Raw genomic sequence first — 17,068 nt, 5'->3', positions numbered from 1 at the left:
ATAAACAACTACAGTTGAAAACGAACAATGATATACATAATTACGATACCAAAAGGAAAAATTTTAGTTATGGAAATATCAAGTGGAAATTACCTGTAATACTGAGGAATTGTTACATAAATAAAAACAAATTATATTTTTAACAGAAGTAAGTGAGCCCAGTAAAACATAAACATGCATAGAACTTGTAGTAGGATTTCTTGCTAAACTAATGTTTTTTTTATTTTGTTTGATACGAAATTTGGCCAGCCGCAACAATGTTGTGCTGAGTGCTACAGCAAATGGTATGATAATTCATGAACAGCCATCTACAATGGTTAGTTTCACATTCCACTTATAATTTTGCTCAATAAATCTTAATGATGTGGAACGAGTCAGTTTACAATCACACTATCAATTAATTTGTACATGTGGTTACATGCTGAAACTGCTATGGTTTTTTTTTTAATAAAAAGGATATACTGATCTGAATTAGTAGTTCTTACCCACCACCTTTTGCACATTGCAATAATGGTAATACTTCTGTGGAATAGAAGGAGTTGTCAAAGAGAGACTTTATCAGTTTGTTTTCAAATTTTCCTTTGGTGGCTGTCAGACACTTTATATCCTGGGCATGTGACCAAAAGTTTTTGTTGCAATATTGTTCACTCCTTTATGTGCTAAAGACAACCTTAATGTGTCTCTAGAGCAGTGTAGAATATGACAGGGTGTCTGGCGGTGTCTGTGTTTATGTTCTTGCCACAGACTTTCTTCAGGTTGGGAATAAGTGATGTGTGCTCATCTGTTTCAATCTCAGGACGTTAACAGTGATGACTTTCTGTGTTCTAAATGCTTTGACAGAATATCAACAATGACAGGAAATTTACAAGATGAAATCTTTCATGGTGCATCAAGAATTACATTCTCTCAATCAGTCAGCTATAGACGTAGGTGTAAGTCCTGTTAAGAAACTGTGGTCAGTGAAGTCGAGAAAGCACAGAAAGAGCTTCAGCCCACTTCTGACAATACAAAACCCCTTTCTTCAATAGGTAAGGGTAGTTCTCCTCACCCTTGTTGATCTTATCCATCACCAGCTTTAACTCTGAATACTCATTCTGATAATTCTCAGTTCTGTGAAATTAAATCAGGATACTCAGCCAGTATCACATTGACCTTCTAAGCCAACTGACCATCTCCCTCCAGATCTTGTTCATCCTGGTCCTGATAATCAAACATTTGATTTAAGGCGTCTGTGCCCATGGTGTCAATGCCCTCGAAGTGTGTTATCCTGAGCTGAAAAGCTGATACTCGTTTTTATCTTCAAGCAATCCGTCCAGTTCTTCTAGGGCGCCCCAGCACCCAACTAAGGGCCTGATTGTCAGTCACAAGTTCAAATGTCTGGTGCACCAAATACAGCTTAAATTTTTCCAGAGCAAATAAGACTGCTAATGCTTCAAGCACATAAACAGAACACTGCTGCTCAAAGTGATTGAGTGAATTTGAAACAAAGGCAACTGGACAATGCCCTTCACCATCTTCTTGTAGGACAGCGGCCCCTATACTTGTCTGTGGTGCATCACTCTTAACAATAAAAATCTTATCAAACTCCAGCATTGCTAACACCAGTGCCATCACCACGGCTTATTTGATATTGAGGAAAGCAGCATCTTGACACTCACCCCACTGAAATTTCACTGCTTTCTTCCTCAAAACATTGAAGGGGGCTGCCCTTTGGGAAAATCCAGGAATGAACTTGCTAAAAAAACTGGGCGTACCTATAAATTTTGCCACGTGCTTCACATTACAGGGCGTAGGAAATCATCTGACTCTTTCACTATCTATAGTGAGCCCCTCTGCAGATACCATGTGTCCAAGGAACTGTATCAAGGGCCAACCAAACCTCACCTTGTCAGGATTGATCGAACACTATCTCAAAGTCTCAGAAATGATCTTCCATAGATACACTATAAAGTACCGCATAATCTAAGTGATGATACAAGATCTCAAATTTAATCCCCTCAAAGACTCGATCCAGGAAGTTGTGACAATACTGCAGCACCTGTTGAAAGGCCAAACAAAACACGGTTAAATTAATGTAAGTTCCAATCTGTACTAAATGCAGTTAATGCTTTAGACGTCTCTTCAAGGTATATTTGGTAGTATGCCTGATCTAAATCTAGAGTGCTGAAAATCTTAGCTCCCTTAAACTATGCGAAACAGGAGTGGAGATGGGATAATGGTACCAAATGCAAAATTATCTTCTTATTAAGTTCATGGTAGTCAACAACAGACTGAATTCCTCCTTGCGGCTTCGTAACCATGAATATAAGGGAAGAATAAGGCACAGAGGATGGTTGGATAACCTCCTGTAGGAACATCTTCTCTACTGTGAGCTTTAGCTGTTTCATGCGAGGAGGAGACAATCTATAAGGCGATCTCCGTGCAGGTACGTCATCACTTACCTCAGTTTTATGTTTCATCAAATGAGTAAGTGCCAATCTCCCATGAAACTGTTCTATCAGTTTACACAACTATACCCCTGGCAGCAACTACCATTTCCTTCCCTGTACCTTCCCTTGGTGTTTCGCACCCTGATGTTGACAAAACTACTTCTTCTTCTTCTTCTTCTTCTTCTTCTTCTTCTTTTTTTTTTTTTTCTTCAAACTAAACTGAAAATACTAATCGGACAACTTGGGCATGAGGCTGACCTTGACAATGAAATCAGATCCTAGTACCAGGCTTGTTGTAAGATTATCCACAGTCCTAACCAGTACTTTCCACGTGAAGTTATCAGTCCACAATTTTACCGTGACCGATCCTATAACTTCAACCTGTGATTTATTAGCCACAGTATACCATCCTCCAGCAGATTTTATTGTTGGAAATTTAAAATGTGATTGGTTCTTTTCCATCCACCAGCTATCAGTGGCTGTAATGGCACTTCCAGAATCCAGTAATCCACAGATGGGTTCCTTGTGAACATACCAACACACAAATGGGAAGGTCCCTACCCTTGGTTCCAATATTGCAGCTATATGGTATTTGCTGGTAACTCTCCTCTGCCGCCACTTCTTTAATTGTCAGATCTCTATTCTGACCACAAAACCTCTATATGCGATCCCTCTTTCTGCATCTAAAATATTTAATCTGACTTCTGTAACGATTATTTTGCCTTCTTCCAACCTCCTGGTTGCACCACACCTGGAGATTAACCCGCCTTCTTTTGGCCTTATACATTATTCCCTAAACCTGACATGATAGTTCCCTCAACTGTTGACAGTTGTGTGGTGCTTGACACAGTACCACTCGTAACCTACCATCCAGTCTTAGTCCATGGCGTACCACTTGTTTTTCAGCATAGCTCAACCCCAGTGCCTGAACACTTCATTTTACTCTCCATATATAGTCACCTATCATTTCTTAGGGTGTCTGGTGTCTACTGTAATGTACATACACCAACCCTTGGAAGGCAAGTTCGGATATCATCTCCACTACAATTTGACTATGGAGTTAGCTAAATCCCTCCCCACGATCTACAGCCCTTTGCACATAAGATATGAAACCACACTCCACCTGTGATGTGATTAAAACAATTAATTCAGTATCTGCAATCCCAGACAATCTAGCTTTCTTTTGCAAATCAACTGGCATATACAAAAACTTAACTACATTATCAATGTAACTATCACACATCATACCAATAGCACTCATAAAATTCTGCAAAGGATGGGGCAGTTTACCAAGTACTATTGCCCCCTTATTCCCACCAATCACTAACCCTGAATTCCATTGACCCTGCACTTCTCCATCTTCCACACCACCACCATTACCCAACTCCACCTACTGCAAAAATTCACTCAGGTCATCTTGCAATTGCTCCAACTGGCTCAGCATTTTCTCTGCTCTCCTAATTTTCCAAGAATTTTCCACCTGTTTTGGTCCTTAATCTCCGCTGCTGGCCAGTGATGGTTTACTGATACAGAAAAGATCTCTTAACTGCTTGCAAATTGGTGACTGCTTCTTTAATAGACAGTAGCGTGTCACTTACCATTTCACTACCACAGAATGAAACAGAAACAGGCACTTCCCCCAAATTCTTAAGTGTGCCAAGCAGCTCCTGCACCATACCTTCACCCTCGCTTCCTCGAATATGGACTTCATATTTTAGTTCCTCGTGCCTTGACAGGTGTGGGTCTTGTACAGCTCATCTGCTCAGTCTGAAACAATTGCAAAATAATTGTACAGCTCATCTGCTCAGTCTGAAACAATTGCAAAATAATTAACAAATCAACAACAGTCCAGCCTCGGCTCCTACACACCTAAACCACACTCTGTACTAACAGTTTTTGTCCTGATATTGTAGGACTGGAGGGCTGGATTATTAAATGTCGAGGTTAGAATGCAATCAATCTTTTTAATTTCTGTAAATGGGTTTCAACAATTAAAAATCAAGCTCTGCTGAATGTTCAACGCCCATTGTCAGCTGTATGATAACAGGAAGCGAATGCCCTCTCGGTCCTGATGGAGCTCTGGATCGTGGCCGACCTCTCTAGAAGTTACCCTGCAAGCTCAGGTGGTGAGACTTGAACCCAGGCCAAACGTACAACATGCTGTGGCAGGTTCCCTGAAACTAAGACCACAATCACTTTCTTAATCCTGGAAGTAAGTAAGCGCTTTAGCAGAGGGCTTAACAGCTTAAGCTTCCAATGAACAATTAAATGTTTTCATTGGCCCTTCTTAACTCTAAGGGGTATGGCTGATGCCTGAAACTCAACTTCTTAGGGCCATGATAAATATAAATATCACAGAACAAGAAAGGGCAGTAGGCAACTTTAGTACTGGGGTAAGGTAGCTGATGACCGTGTGTTAATTGCGCATTCTATTTTACATGGATTTGTATATATAGAATCATTGTTTGTAGTTAGTCAGTGATTTCTTTTAATTTGTGTGTATGTGTGCGTGTGTGTGTGGTTTTTTTTTTTTCATTACACAAGAAATCAATTGCAGAGATTTGTGTCCATATGTACATACTAATTTAATGTCCCTTGTGTTTGCAGTACGAGTCAGCATGAGCACAGTCTCATCCCACTCTGATAAGGATCTGGACCTGTCAAATGCAAATAGAGCTGTATGGCTAGTCAAGGTGTGTATGTCTGCAGAAATGTTTGTTAGAGCAGGGTTTTAATTCTAGCATCAATGATTGAAATGGGGAAATACTGAAATTAAATAATATGTACATTCAGGAAATTTTGTCAGTGATATTGTGGAAATATCTCGTCTAAAGAGCTTAGTTCTTTTGTCTTTCACATTTAATACCTTTCTAGTTTGTAGTATCATTTTACAGTTACACTTAAATAATGCCTGGAGCTGTTTTCTCCAAACTTGGTACTCCTATGACTTAGTACACAGGAAAAAGTAACTGGATGTAAGAACAACACTATATGCCTAAGAGTAATGCTGGGGAGTTGGCACTTCTGGAATTTCTGGAGCTAATTTGACAAAACGTAGTGCACTTGTCACCTGCTAACAGGAAAAGGGGATGAAATGCTGCGGAAGTACAAGTGTGGGTAGAAATTCCTGTCTGCAGTATTTTGCATCACTAAACTAAGAGTCGAAAGTTCCAGTCACATTTAAGTCCGAGCTAAGTCCCCCCACGCACACTGTTTCTTTAAAATAATTTGTAGAAACAAGTGCCAAAATGTGACAAATTACCCATATCAAAAATATCAGTTGTTTTTCTTCTTAATGTTAGGAATGAGTGAATTACAGTGACACTAAGCTGAAATTTGTAGTACAAAAACTGCAGAGATAGTATAAGATGAACTAAATCACAAATGCACAAGAAATGAATTGCTGGCATTGTGTCTATTTTACAGTGTTATAAAAAATGCATATCGGTGTCCACTGGAACATTGCAGTCCAATTGAATGAATGAATGTTAGAGGTAAAAGATCAGAATGTGAACATAAGGTAGAATACTCTTTGAGGACTTAATTTCAATGGTCCGTGGGAGCAGGGTGTTGTAAATAAAGTTTCTACAGTATCATGTTCATTGGATTTATTCAAATATATCATAGTTGTTGATTTCAGTCGTGGATGCACTACAACCAATGAAGCGAGTGTAGCTAATCTCTCTCTGTACATTTGACGTGACAAATACTCGATGGCCTCACTACTGATGGATAGTTTCCTTCATCAAGGCCCAAAATGGCACAGCAGTGTGCTGGGATAGTGTAGTCAGCTGAGACAATGTAACTGTGTATTTAGTAGCTTTGAAGGAGGACATCATATGAAAGGTTTGCAATTATTTCGATGTGATTCTTGAGTTTCTCCTGGCGTATTTGATAATCAAAATATCCACGGGTATGCTGCCGGTCTATAGTGCCCGTTGGACACTATAGACCGGCAGCATACCCGTGGATATTTATTATTTCGATGTTGTTTATGTGCCTGTTGACTATCCAAAGCCCAAAAGTTGAGCCCCCTGAGGGCCTGGGGGTTAGAATAGGCCCAAGGTATTCCTGCCTGTTGTAAGAGGCGACTAAAAGGAGTCTCACACCTTTTGGCCTTTGTGATGACCCCCCTGTAGGATTTGACTTTTTTTTTCAAAATTTTCCCAAAGAGTGAGCCAACTGGGGAAGGGGGCCTTACATGGTGCATCGTGTCCATTGTGCATTGAGATCTTTAGCCCACTTTCTCGTCATGGCATTGCAGTCCCGCTCATCCTCCATCACTTGAGCGAGAACACCTTCCTGGGTGCAATTTCCTCCACCCTCTATGCAGTGTTGTTTTCTGCACTGTCGCGACCATGGAACTCTTTGCACCTCATATCCAGCACAGTAGCTAGACTGTTGAGGTGGGGCCACCATGTACCCTGTTGGTTGTAGCCCCCTGACTATACAGGGATTGCTCTGCTGATGCCTGCGCCGTTAACTTCCCATGTATGCCAAGGAGTAGATGCCCATCTCCCTGGGGCATCAGGACTCCTGCAAGGGCCATTCTGCCAGGTGTCCCTTGCTGCGACTGGGTGGCGCCCATGGGCAGGGCCTCTGGTCAGAGTGGATGGCATCAGGGTGGATGACACGCAATGAAGCATAGTCCATCATCTCTTGCTGGTGGTGAAACACCAGCAGCCTCTAAGAGATCACGAGCTCAATTCAATGCACAGAAGTACGACCCCAAAATCGTTCCCCTCCCTGGCCACACCATGGGAGAAACACCAGGCGAAGGATGGCAGCAAACCTTATTTGCCCCGGTACCTTGTATGTATGAGAGTTGATGGGGAATCCTTTGTCTCTATGAAGCCTTAGTTTTTGTAGGGCATTTAGAGGACAAGTTTGGGGAGATGGAGGGCTTGTCCAAAATGCTGTCAAGGTCAGTATTGATAAAAACAGCACCCTCTGCCCAGTCATGGTCACTACTCACTTGTGACAAGTTGGGGGATGTTTCCATTACAGTCATGTCTCATAAGAGCTTAAATATTGTCCAAGGTACTATATTCCACAGGGACCTTCTTTTGCAGTCTGACGACGAGTTGTGCGCCAGCTTAGAGCGATGAGGAGTTCATTTCATCCGGCGCGTCCATCGGGGTCCAAGGTATAATCAGGTTGCCACCGGTGCTTTTATCTTGGCCTTCGAGGGTGACACATTACCCAAGAAGGTCAAGGTGATGGTCTATATGTCAAGCCATATATCCCTCCCCCAATGCGATGATTTAAGTTTTGGAAGTTCAGGCATATGTCTTCCTGCTGTACTTCTAGCATCACATGTCGAGATTGTGGGTGTCCATCCCATCCCAATACTCCATGTGCCCTGCTTTCCATCTGTGTCGACTGCGGAGAGCGTTGTCCCCCTTGCTCACCAGACTGCAGGATTTTACTGCGAGAAAGGAAAATCATGGAATACAAGACCCTGGACCGACTGACCTCCACTGAGGCCAAGAGGAAATTTGAGCACCTACATCCTATGGCTATGACCTATTCTTGTGTCGCTGCTACAAGAACAGATGCAGCCCCATCAGCTCCACAAGTTCCAGTCGGCTCTCAGACCCGGAAGACTACACCTGCCCCCTTGATGGTGGGGACACTTCCCTCCCAGTTGCTCCCACACCACCTACCTCGGGAGCACTGTCCCCCCCTCCCCAATCATTGGGGACCGTCTCACTAGGAAGGGGTCACTTGGGTCACTCCCTTCCCCGGTTTCTGCTAGTGGGAATGATGACACCTGCCAGTGGCTGAAATGTCCTAAAGCAGCAGGAATTGCGTCAGTTTTTTCCACCACCTGGCCGAGCTACGGCAGCTGTTAAGCTTTACACCTGCTTTCTGCATTGGCCTCCAGGAAACGTGGTTCCCGGCAATGTGGACCCCTGCCCTTCATGGCTACAGGGGATATCACAAGAGCCATAATGAATATAATAGAAGTGTCAGGTGGAGTTTGCGTTTATGTCCTGAACTCGATATGTAGTGAACCTGTGCCCCTTCAAACACCTCTTGAAGCAGTGGCTGTCAGGATAAGAATGACGTAGGAAATAACTGTCTGCAATGTATATCTTCCTCCAAATGGTGCAGTACCCCTGAACGCATTGGCTGCACTGATTGATCAACTCCCTAAACCTTTCCTGCTTTAACGTTCAGAACCCCTTGTGGGGTGGCACCGTGCTTACTGGCTGAGGCAGAGATGTTGAAATTTATTGTCACAACTCGATCTCTGCCTCTTAAGTACAGGTACCACCACACATTTCAGAGTGGCACATGGCACATATTCAGCCATTGATCTCTTGGTTTTCAGTCTTGGCCTTCTCCCATCTATCCGCTGGAGCGCACCTGACAATCTGTGTGGTAGTGATCATTTCCCCATTTTTCTGTCACTGCTCCAGCATCAGGCCCATGGATGCCTGCTCAGATGGGCTTCAAACAACGCAGACAGAGACGCTTTCACCTCTGCTGTCACCATTGAATATCCCCCACATGGTAACATCGATGTGATGGTTGAGCAGGTAACTACAACGATCATTTCTGTGGCGGAAAACATGATCCCTTGTTCTTTAGGGTGCCCCCAGTGAAAGACAGTCCCTTGGTGGTCGCTGGAAGTTGCTGAGGCAATTAAGGAGCATTGGCGAGTTCTACAGCAGCATAAGCAGCATCCTTCTCTGGAGCACCTCATAGCCTTTAAATGGATCCGTGCCCACGTTCGCCAGCTCATCAAAAGACGGTAACAGGAGTGCTGGGAGAGATATGTCTCTACCATTGGGTGCCATACGTCACCTTCCCAAGTCTGGGCAAAGATCAAACGAGTTTTTGGGTATCAGACCCCAACAGGTGTTCCCAGTGTTAACATAAATGGCGTGTTATCTACTGACGCAAATGCAATTGCTGAGCACTATGCTCACGCCTCTGCATCGGAGAATTGCAGCCTTTTGCACTCTCAAATAGTGGGAGGGAAAGGAAAGTCCTCTCGTTGACTACACGCCTCAGTGAACCCTTTAACGCCCCATTTGCAGAGTGGGAGCTCCTCAGTGCCCCTGGCATGTTGCCCTGACACAGCTCCTGGACCAGATCAGTTCCACAGTCAGGTGATTAAACATATCTCGTCTGACTACAAACGACATCTCCTCGTGATCGTCAACCAGGTCTGGTGCAATGGCGTCTTTCCATTGCACTGGCGGGTAGAGCACCGTCATACCAGTGCTCAAAACCGGCAAAAACCCACTTGATGTGGATAGCTATTGGCCCATCAGCCTCACCAACTTTCTTTGTAAGCTGCTTGAACATATGATGTGTCGGTGGTTGGGCTGGGTCGTGGAGTCACTTGGCCTACTGACTCCATGCCAGGGCGGTTTTTGCCTGGGTTGTTCTACCACTGATACCGTATTTACCCGAATCTAAGCCGCACCTGAAATTTGAGACTCAAAATTCGAGGGGGAGAAACGTTTTAGACCGCACCTCCAAACCCGAAACAAAGTTGGTCCATTGTAATATGAGACAATTTAGGTCGAATGAATGACGATACAGCTACAGTAGTTTGGTGCGTGTGGTAATCTTAGCAGTTAAGCTTTACCACGTAGTCATTGCTATGCGTCAGGCGCTCCGTCCGTATTTATACTAGAGAGCCTTTTTCACGTGCTTCGTCTGGTTTGAATTGATTGGTTATTGTTCTTTGATCTGATAAGTGTCGTTCTTTTTGTTATGGGTGTTTCCGTCACTCTAAGCTCAAAATGCATTATTGTACTGTGCCATGCATTGTTTGTCGCATTCTGATAATGCGTGTTTAAGGCCTGACGCCGCTTGCAGCGTGGCTTGCTTTGGTGCACGCTACCGCCGCTTACAATTAAAAAAAAAAAGAGAGATGAATCATCTCATTAGTGAAACAATGGCAAGAGACTGCTATTTGTTGTTACTTACACTGTCGCTTTCTTTGATAATTATCAACAAGAACCAAATAATAGACTGCATATGATAGATGTTCTCAACGAAAGTTTAGCGAAAATTTTTCTGTTTGAAAATTTGTGCAGTCGCCTCTTTAGTACAGTGCATTCTGCACAGAAATTAGTCATCTTAGGTTTAAAAATCTAGTCAGTTGCCGTGCTTCATTTCTGACTGTATCACTATTCAGCATAGGAATAATACGAATATAAACATGACGTGATATGTATATTCTTCCGTGTTTGCTGTTGTCTCACTCTAGTTTTGTAGTTTATTAGGAAGACAGGATTTAAATGAGATAGCAGGAAACACGTAGGAATACATGGCAAAATGTTTACATTCGTATTATTCTTATGGTGAAGAGAATACTGCATGTGATTCACAATTCATAAAAGTTCCTATCAGCAACCATCTCTTGTCACAGGTAGGAAAAAATTCAGAACGTAGAGTTGGATATATTGACAAACATCCCAAACAGTCTTGCCAGCCAGATTTTCGTAGTATGTAGGCTGCTACATTCGAAGATAAACAATATGGAATTTGTATTTACTTCGTTGAATAATGTATAAAAATGCAGTGGTCGAAACTCGGGGCAGAGAAAAAAAGCTCGTCATCCACCTTTTTTTTTAAAATTTGTTTACTGACACAGAGGTTTTGGACCCAGTATTTATCTATGTGCCTGCAAAGCATGCCTGTGTAGCGCTACATATATTCGATGGCAGAAGTTAGTTGTGGCGGCACCTACCAACATTTTTCAGAACTTCCGCTTACATTGCACTCGATTCTAAGCCGCAGGCAGTTTTTTGGATTACAAAAACTGGAAAAAAGTGCGGCTTAGATTCGAGTAAATATGGTAATCTTGTGTCCCTCGAGTCTGCCATCTGAACAGCCTTTTCCAGATGTCAACACCTTGTTGCTGTCTTTTTTGATTTACGAAAACCGTATGACACCACCTGGCGACATCATATCCTTGCCACATTACATGAGTGGGTTCTCTGAGGCCCACTCCCAATTTTTATCCAGAATTTCCTGTCGCTTTGTACTTTTCATGTTCAAGTTGGTGCCTCCCATAGGTCCCCCCGTATCCAGGAGAATGGGGTCCCGCAGGGCTCTGTATTGAGTGTATCTCTATTTTTAGTGGCCATTAACAGTGTAGCAGCAGCTGTAGGGCCATCCGTCTCACGCTCTCTGTATGCAGACGACTTCTGCATTTTGTACTGCTCCACCAGTACTGGTGTTGCTGAGTGACGTCTACAGGGAGCCATCCGCAAGGCGCAGTCGTGGGCTCTAGCCCACGGCTTCCCATTTTCGGCCACAAAATCGTGTGTCATACACTTCAGTCGGCATCGTACCATTCATCCAGAACCAGACCTTTACCGTGTGATGATCCCCTCACTGCAGTGGAGACATATTGATTTTTAGTACTGGTTTTTGACACCTGATTGACCTGGCTTCGTCACCTTCGTCAGCTTAAGTGGAAGTGCTGGCAGCCCCTCAGTGCCCTCCACTGCCTGAGCAACACCAAGTGGGGTGCAGATCACTCTACACTGCTGCAGCTCTACAGAGCCCTTGTTCAATCCTACCTTGACTACGGGAGTCTTGTTTGTGGTTAGGCGGTGCCCTCAGTTTTGTGTTTACTCGACGCAGTGCATCACTGCAGCGTTCGACAAGCGACGGCAGCTTTTAGGATGAGTCCGGTGACCAGCATCCTGGCAGAGGCTGGAATCTCTCCATTGCAGGTCAGGCATGCACTACTGCTCGCCAGTTATGTGGTTTACACCAATGGCTGATGATCATGTTGGCTTCGCTTATTTCCATGGAGGACATATTGAACGGTATTGCTTGCCCAGCGGCTGCAATGTTTTCACTGCAGAGCTGGTGGCTGTATCTCGTGCTCTTGAGCACATCTGTTCGTGCCCTGGGGAGTCATTTCTTCTGTGTAATGACTCCTTGAGCAGCCTACCAGCTATCGACAAGTGCTACCCTCATCATCCTTTGGTAGCGACCATCCAGGAGTCCATCTGTGCCTGGAACAGTCCATTCGTTCAGTGGTGTTTATATGGACCCCAGGAAACATTGGAATCCCAGGCAACGAACTTGCTGACATGCTGGCTAATAACTGACCTGTGTTCGTTTTTACGCCACCAGGTTTTTCAGCTTTGGGAGACAGAATGGCATAGTCTCAGTACACACAACACACTGCGTGCCATTAAGGAGACTACGAATATGTGGCAGTCCATCTGGGTCTCTCGCAGGGACTCTGGTTCTCTGCTGGCTCCGCATTAACCACACTTGGGTGACACATGGCTACCTCCTATGCCGTGAAGTCCTGCCTCAGTGTTGGTGCAGTGCCTGGTTGACAGTGGACCATATTCTGTTGCACTGTCCCACTTTGACTGCCCTATAACGAAATCTTCAGTTACCAGACTCGTTGCCGTTAATTTCATCTGACAACACCTCATCAGCTGATTTAGTTTTAAGTTTTATTTATGAGGGTTGGTTTTATCATTTTATCTAAGTTTTAGCACATGTCTTTTGTCCCTATGTATCCTCCACCCTAGTGCTTTTAGGGTGGAGGTTTTAACGTGTTGCAGAGTGGCTGGCTTCTCCTTTTCATTCTCATGGTCAGCCAGCCGTGGTAATCTGTTTTGTCGTTTTAATCTCTTCTACCTGTTTCTTGCATTTGTGTGGTTTTCTTCTCCCCTTTTGTCCATTTAAATGTTTGTTGCCCTTCCGTCATGCTTGTGGTTTTTCCTTTCTCTCCGTTTTGTGTTGTCAGTTTAGCTTGTTTTATTCTCACCCTTGTGGCAGTGTTTTATTCAGAACACAGGACTGATGACCTAGCAATTTGGGCCTTTTTCCCCTCCTTTAAACCAACCAACCAAAAATTGAGTGTTTTCGTACACTCCTTCCATTATAAATGTAAATTTCATAAGTGTAGAATGTTAATATTTGTACTTCCTGAGGTGTTATTTGAAATTTTGTAAATGATTCTCATTTGATAAATTTAAGTCAACCAACTAGTCAGCTGGTGGGGAGAGCTGCACATTCAGACTGAAGACAACAACACTAACACAGTGTGTCTGAAGAGATGAGTGGTCATGGAATGTATGCATGTTGGTCCTACAGAAAGTTACACTTGTATTTCTTGCCAGTTTGCCCACATCATTTAAGTAACATTACCGTGCAATTTGTATTCATCCTTCATGTTTATGGTTGAATAAGTGTGGCTGAGACTAAATATTCAGACATTATCATTATCTAATGCTCTCACATGTTTAGTATCATGCAACAGGGTGGCTTAGCATGAGTATTGATGTTGAGTAGCTGCACTGTTTTGCTAAGGAAGGTTATTTGTAGCACTCACATTTGTCTGTCTGTGAAATCATAGAGAGCTAACCATACAATAATTGACAATAATTGCTCGGGTGGTAGCAAGTGATGTGTAATGTGCTAAGTGATGAATTACTTGTCACAGACAGGCACAACAAAAAGACTGCTATAAATGTGAACTTTCAGCCACACACGACCACTGCCACTGACTACTGAGACCAGACTCCTTTTGGCCAAGAGCTCTTATTTATTGTGCCTGTCTGCAAGCAAACGTCTCCTCTATATCGTGTGTCACAATCTTCTCTTTCCATAATATTGTTGTTATTCCATCTTGGATTTTCCATTGTGTATACTTCCCAATAAACTCTGGATGTTATAACAAAATGAAACATTTTGAGTATTAAGTGACGCTCAAGATGATGTATTGTCTTCTGTTGAATGTCCGTCAGTCTATGTGGCATTGACCATTTTTCAGTTATTCACCTCAGTTAGTTCATGTGCCTCAAAAAAAGATTGTGTAAATGCCTAATATAGACAGAAAAAGGAATGGTATTTATCCATGTGCCTATTTACATAAGAATAGTAAGACAGATGATGATCTTTATTACTAGACGGCTATACAATACAAGAGAAGGAAAGTTGCTACTCACTATATAGCGGAGATGCTGAGCCACAATAGGCATATATATATATAATCTCAGACAGTAATGAGAAGTTCTGCATATTTGGTGGAGATAGGTGTGGGAGAAATGACAGTAATCAACACACATCATGACAACACCACAACATGATACAAAAAGGAGCAATATAATTACTTCTTTGGAGTCACTTCAGCAGTGTGAAATAATTCCTTTTAGTAAATTGTCAGGTAAAGTGTATACTATTTATCTCGAAAAATGGGAAGTCCAGGATGGAATAACAGTAATTTGGAAAGCATAGATTGCTACTCACCACATAGAGAAAAAGGCTGTCCAAATATTTAAGCTTTTGGATGGAGTCCTTCTTCTGAAATAGAAAAATCACCTTCCCTGCTTGTACTCCAGCACTACATAGGCACTCTATCCCACCAGTGCACCTACTAGTCTTTTCCTCAATCTACTTTTCTTCGGTATGAGGAGCATCAGCATTGTTTTCATGTTGGATGTTGGGATGTTGTAATACTACCTTCATTAGAAAGGATACTAGTCATTTCTGGAGTTGAAGTGATTATCACTATTTGTATGCAGTGCTGGAAAACGAACAGCCAATATTGAAACTTCAAGCTGATTTGGCAATATCACAAAACAGTTACCACAATTGCAATCTGCAGTTTGGACTAGTAATCTTAGGGCTACATCAGAATTAGCCAGTCTTCCAAATTGGTGAAAAGTTGTAGTAGTAGTAGTAGTAGTAGTAGTATGGTATTCTGCCTTATGGCAGGTCTTGTCATGGGTTAAGCCTCTTCCACTTTTGTCTGTCCATGGCTAGTCTTTTCATTTCTGAATATTTGTCTCCTTTTATATTGTCCAGCATTTGATATCTTCTTTGTCCTCTTCCCCTTTTACCCTCCACCATTCCTTCTATTCCTTCCTTCAGTAAACAGTCCCTCCTCAAACAATGTCCAATCCAGTTCCGTTTTCTCTTTCTGATAATTTTCAGCATGTTTATTTCTTCTCCAACTCTTCTTAATACTTCTTCATTCCTTACTCGGTCTTCCCATTCCACTTTTTCCATTCTTCTCCATATCCACATCTCTAAGAGCCTCCAATCTTCTTTCATCTTCTTCCTCAATGTCCAGGTCTCCGCACCATATAGTGCAGCGCTCCAGATGTAACATTTGGTAAGTCTTTTTCTCAGATCTTTGTTTAGTGGCCCACAAAGTAATTTCTGTTTCCTCTTGAATCCTTCTTTTGTCATAGCAATTCTTTTCCTAATCTCTGTTGAGCAATACATATCATCCATTATTACACTTCCCCAAGTAACTGAAGTTATTCACTTGCTCTATTTCCTCTCTATCTATTTTCTTACAGCATTTTATCCCCTTTCCTCCAATTACCATGCTTTTCATTTTCTTCTTGTTAATCTTCATTCCATATTCTTCTAATTTTGTGTTTAGATCATCTAACATTTGTTCCATCTATCTTGCTCTCTCTTCTATCACAACCATGTCATCTGCAAATCTTACACACTCCACACTGTGACCCCTGTATAAGCTCCTTTCCTTCCATCAAAGCTTTCACTAATAATTTCCTCCAGACATATATTGAACAGTGTTGGTGATAAACAACAACCTTGTCAGACACCTCTTCCCAGTTCTATTTCTTCACTCATCACACCTCCCATTGTTACTCTTGCTCTCTGGTTCAAGTATAAATTTCTGATTAACTGTCTATCCCTCCAGTCAACTCCATGTTTCCATATGATTTCCATCAGTGTGTCCCATCTGACACAGTCAAAAGCCTTTTCAAGATCAATGAACACAACATACACCTTCCTTTTCTACTCCATGTACCTCTCCCCTATCACTCTCATTAGCCCAGTGGTATCTCTAGTTCCCATTCCTCGCCTGAAACCAAATTGTTCATATCCTATTATGCAATTCAACTTTCCATATAGCCTTCTGTTGAGCGTCCTCAACAAGACTTTGGCTGCATGCGATATCAGGCTCACTGTTCTATGTTCCTCACACAAAGGTGTAGGATGTGCTATAAATCTGGTAGCTTTAGTCTAGCTATCTCAAATGTGTTTAGAAGCAGCTTAATAGTACATGGTATAGTGTCAGAAAGAATTTGGCAAAGAGGACTAAGAATGTCTTGTTGCTGGATGGTACTCATAGAAGGGAATGTCATAACAGATGCAGAACTCTTTGGGAAATGCTTGCCAAGTAATTAGTATTTCTAACCAAGTGCAAGATGCAGCTATATAACCTATAGTTTCGGTTTTGTGGGGAAGGATCTTGGAAAATATCATATAATAGTTGTAGAGGCAGCAGGTAAAATTTTGACAGCAACAACTATGTTGAATTGCGGATGACTTCAGGCACAATGCTAAGAGTACTCTGCACAATAGTGTAAAATTGATGTCTTTTCTTGAACATTGTGATAAGCCCTAGATTGCATCTGAATACCTCTGATGATAAATTACTTTCATGACTAATTATCAGATGTATCAAATCAAAGCAGTATCCATCCTATATCTGTGATTTCCATTGTGTTACTAGTGCAGTTTTAAGGTCAATTCATGTGAAAGGCAGAGGTATAAAGTAAATATAATTTTCCTCTAAATAAGATATGGAATCTGATTTTGTCCGACAATAAACAACAGCGGTCTTCTTTTCAATCATTGGATTCTTCCAA

At 42.3% G+C, this 17,068-nt stretch overlaps 1 protein-coding gene across 3 annotated transcripts in view; it reads left to right on the top strand.

The window, feature by feature from the left end:
• LOC124596472 (general transcription factor IIF subunit 2) overlaps window positions 1-17,068 on the top strand; it is a 94,794-nt gene that overhangs the window by 11,665 nt on the left and 66,061 nt on the right. For all 3 annotated transcript variants that reach the window (XM_047135615.1, XM_047135614.1, XM_047135613.1), the window contains one exon: window positions 5,037-5,122. In XM_047135615.1, the coding sequence (XP_046991571.1) occupies window positions 5,048-5,122 (75 nt within the window). In that variant the 5' untranslated portion in view covers window positions 5,037-5,047. The remainder of the gene's footprint in view (window positions 1-5,036; window positions 5,123-17,068) is intronic.

The sequence above is a fragment of the Schistocerca americana genome, chromosome 2, assembly GCF_021461395.2.
Source record: "Schistocerca americana isolate TAMUIC-IGC-003095 chromosome 2, iqSchAmer2.1, whole genome shotgun sequence".
In the NCBI taxonomy this organism is placed as follows: Eukaryota; Metazoa; Arthropoda; class Insecta; order Orthoptera; family Acrididae; genus Schistocerca; species Schistocerca americana.
Note: the sequence above shows the minus strand (reverse complement) of the source record. Positions and strands in the feature narration are given on the sequence as shown.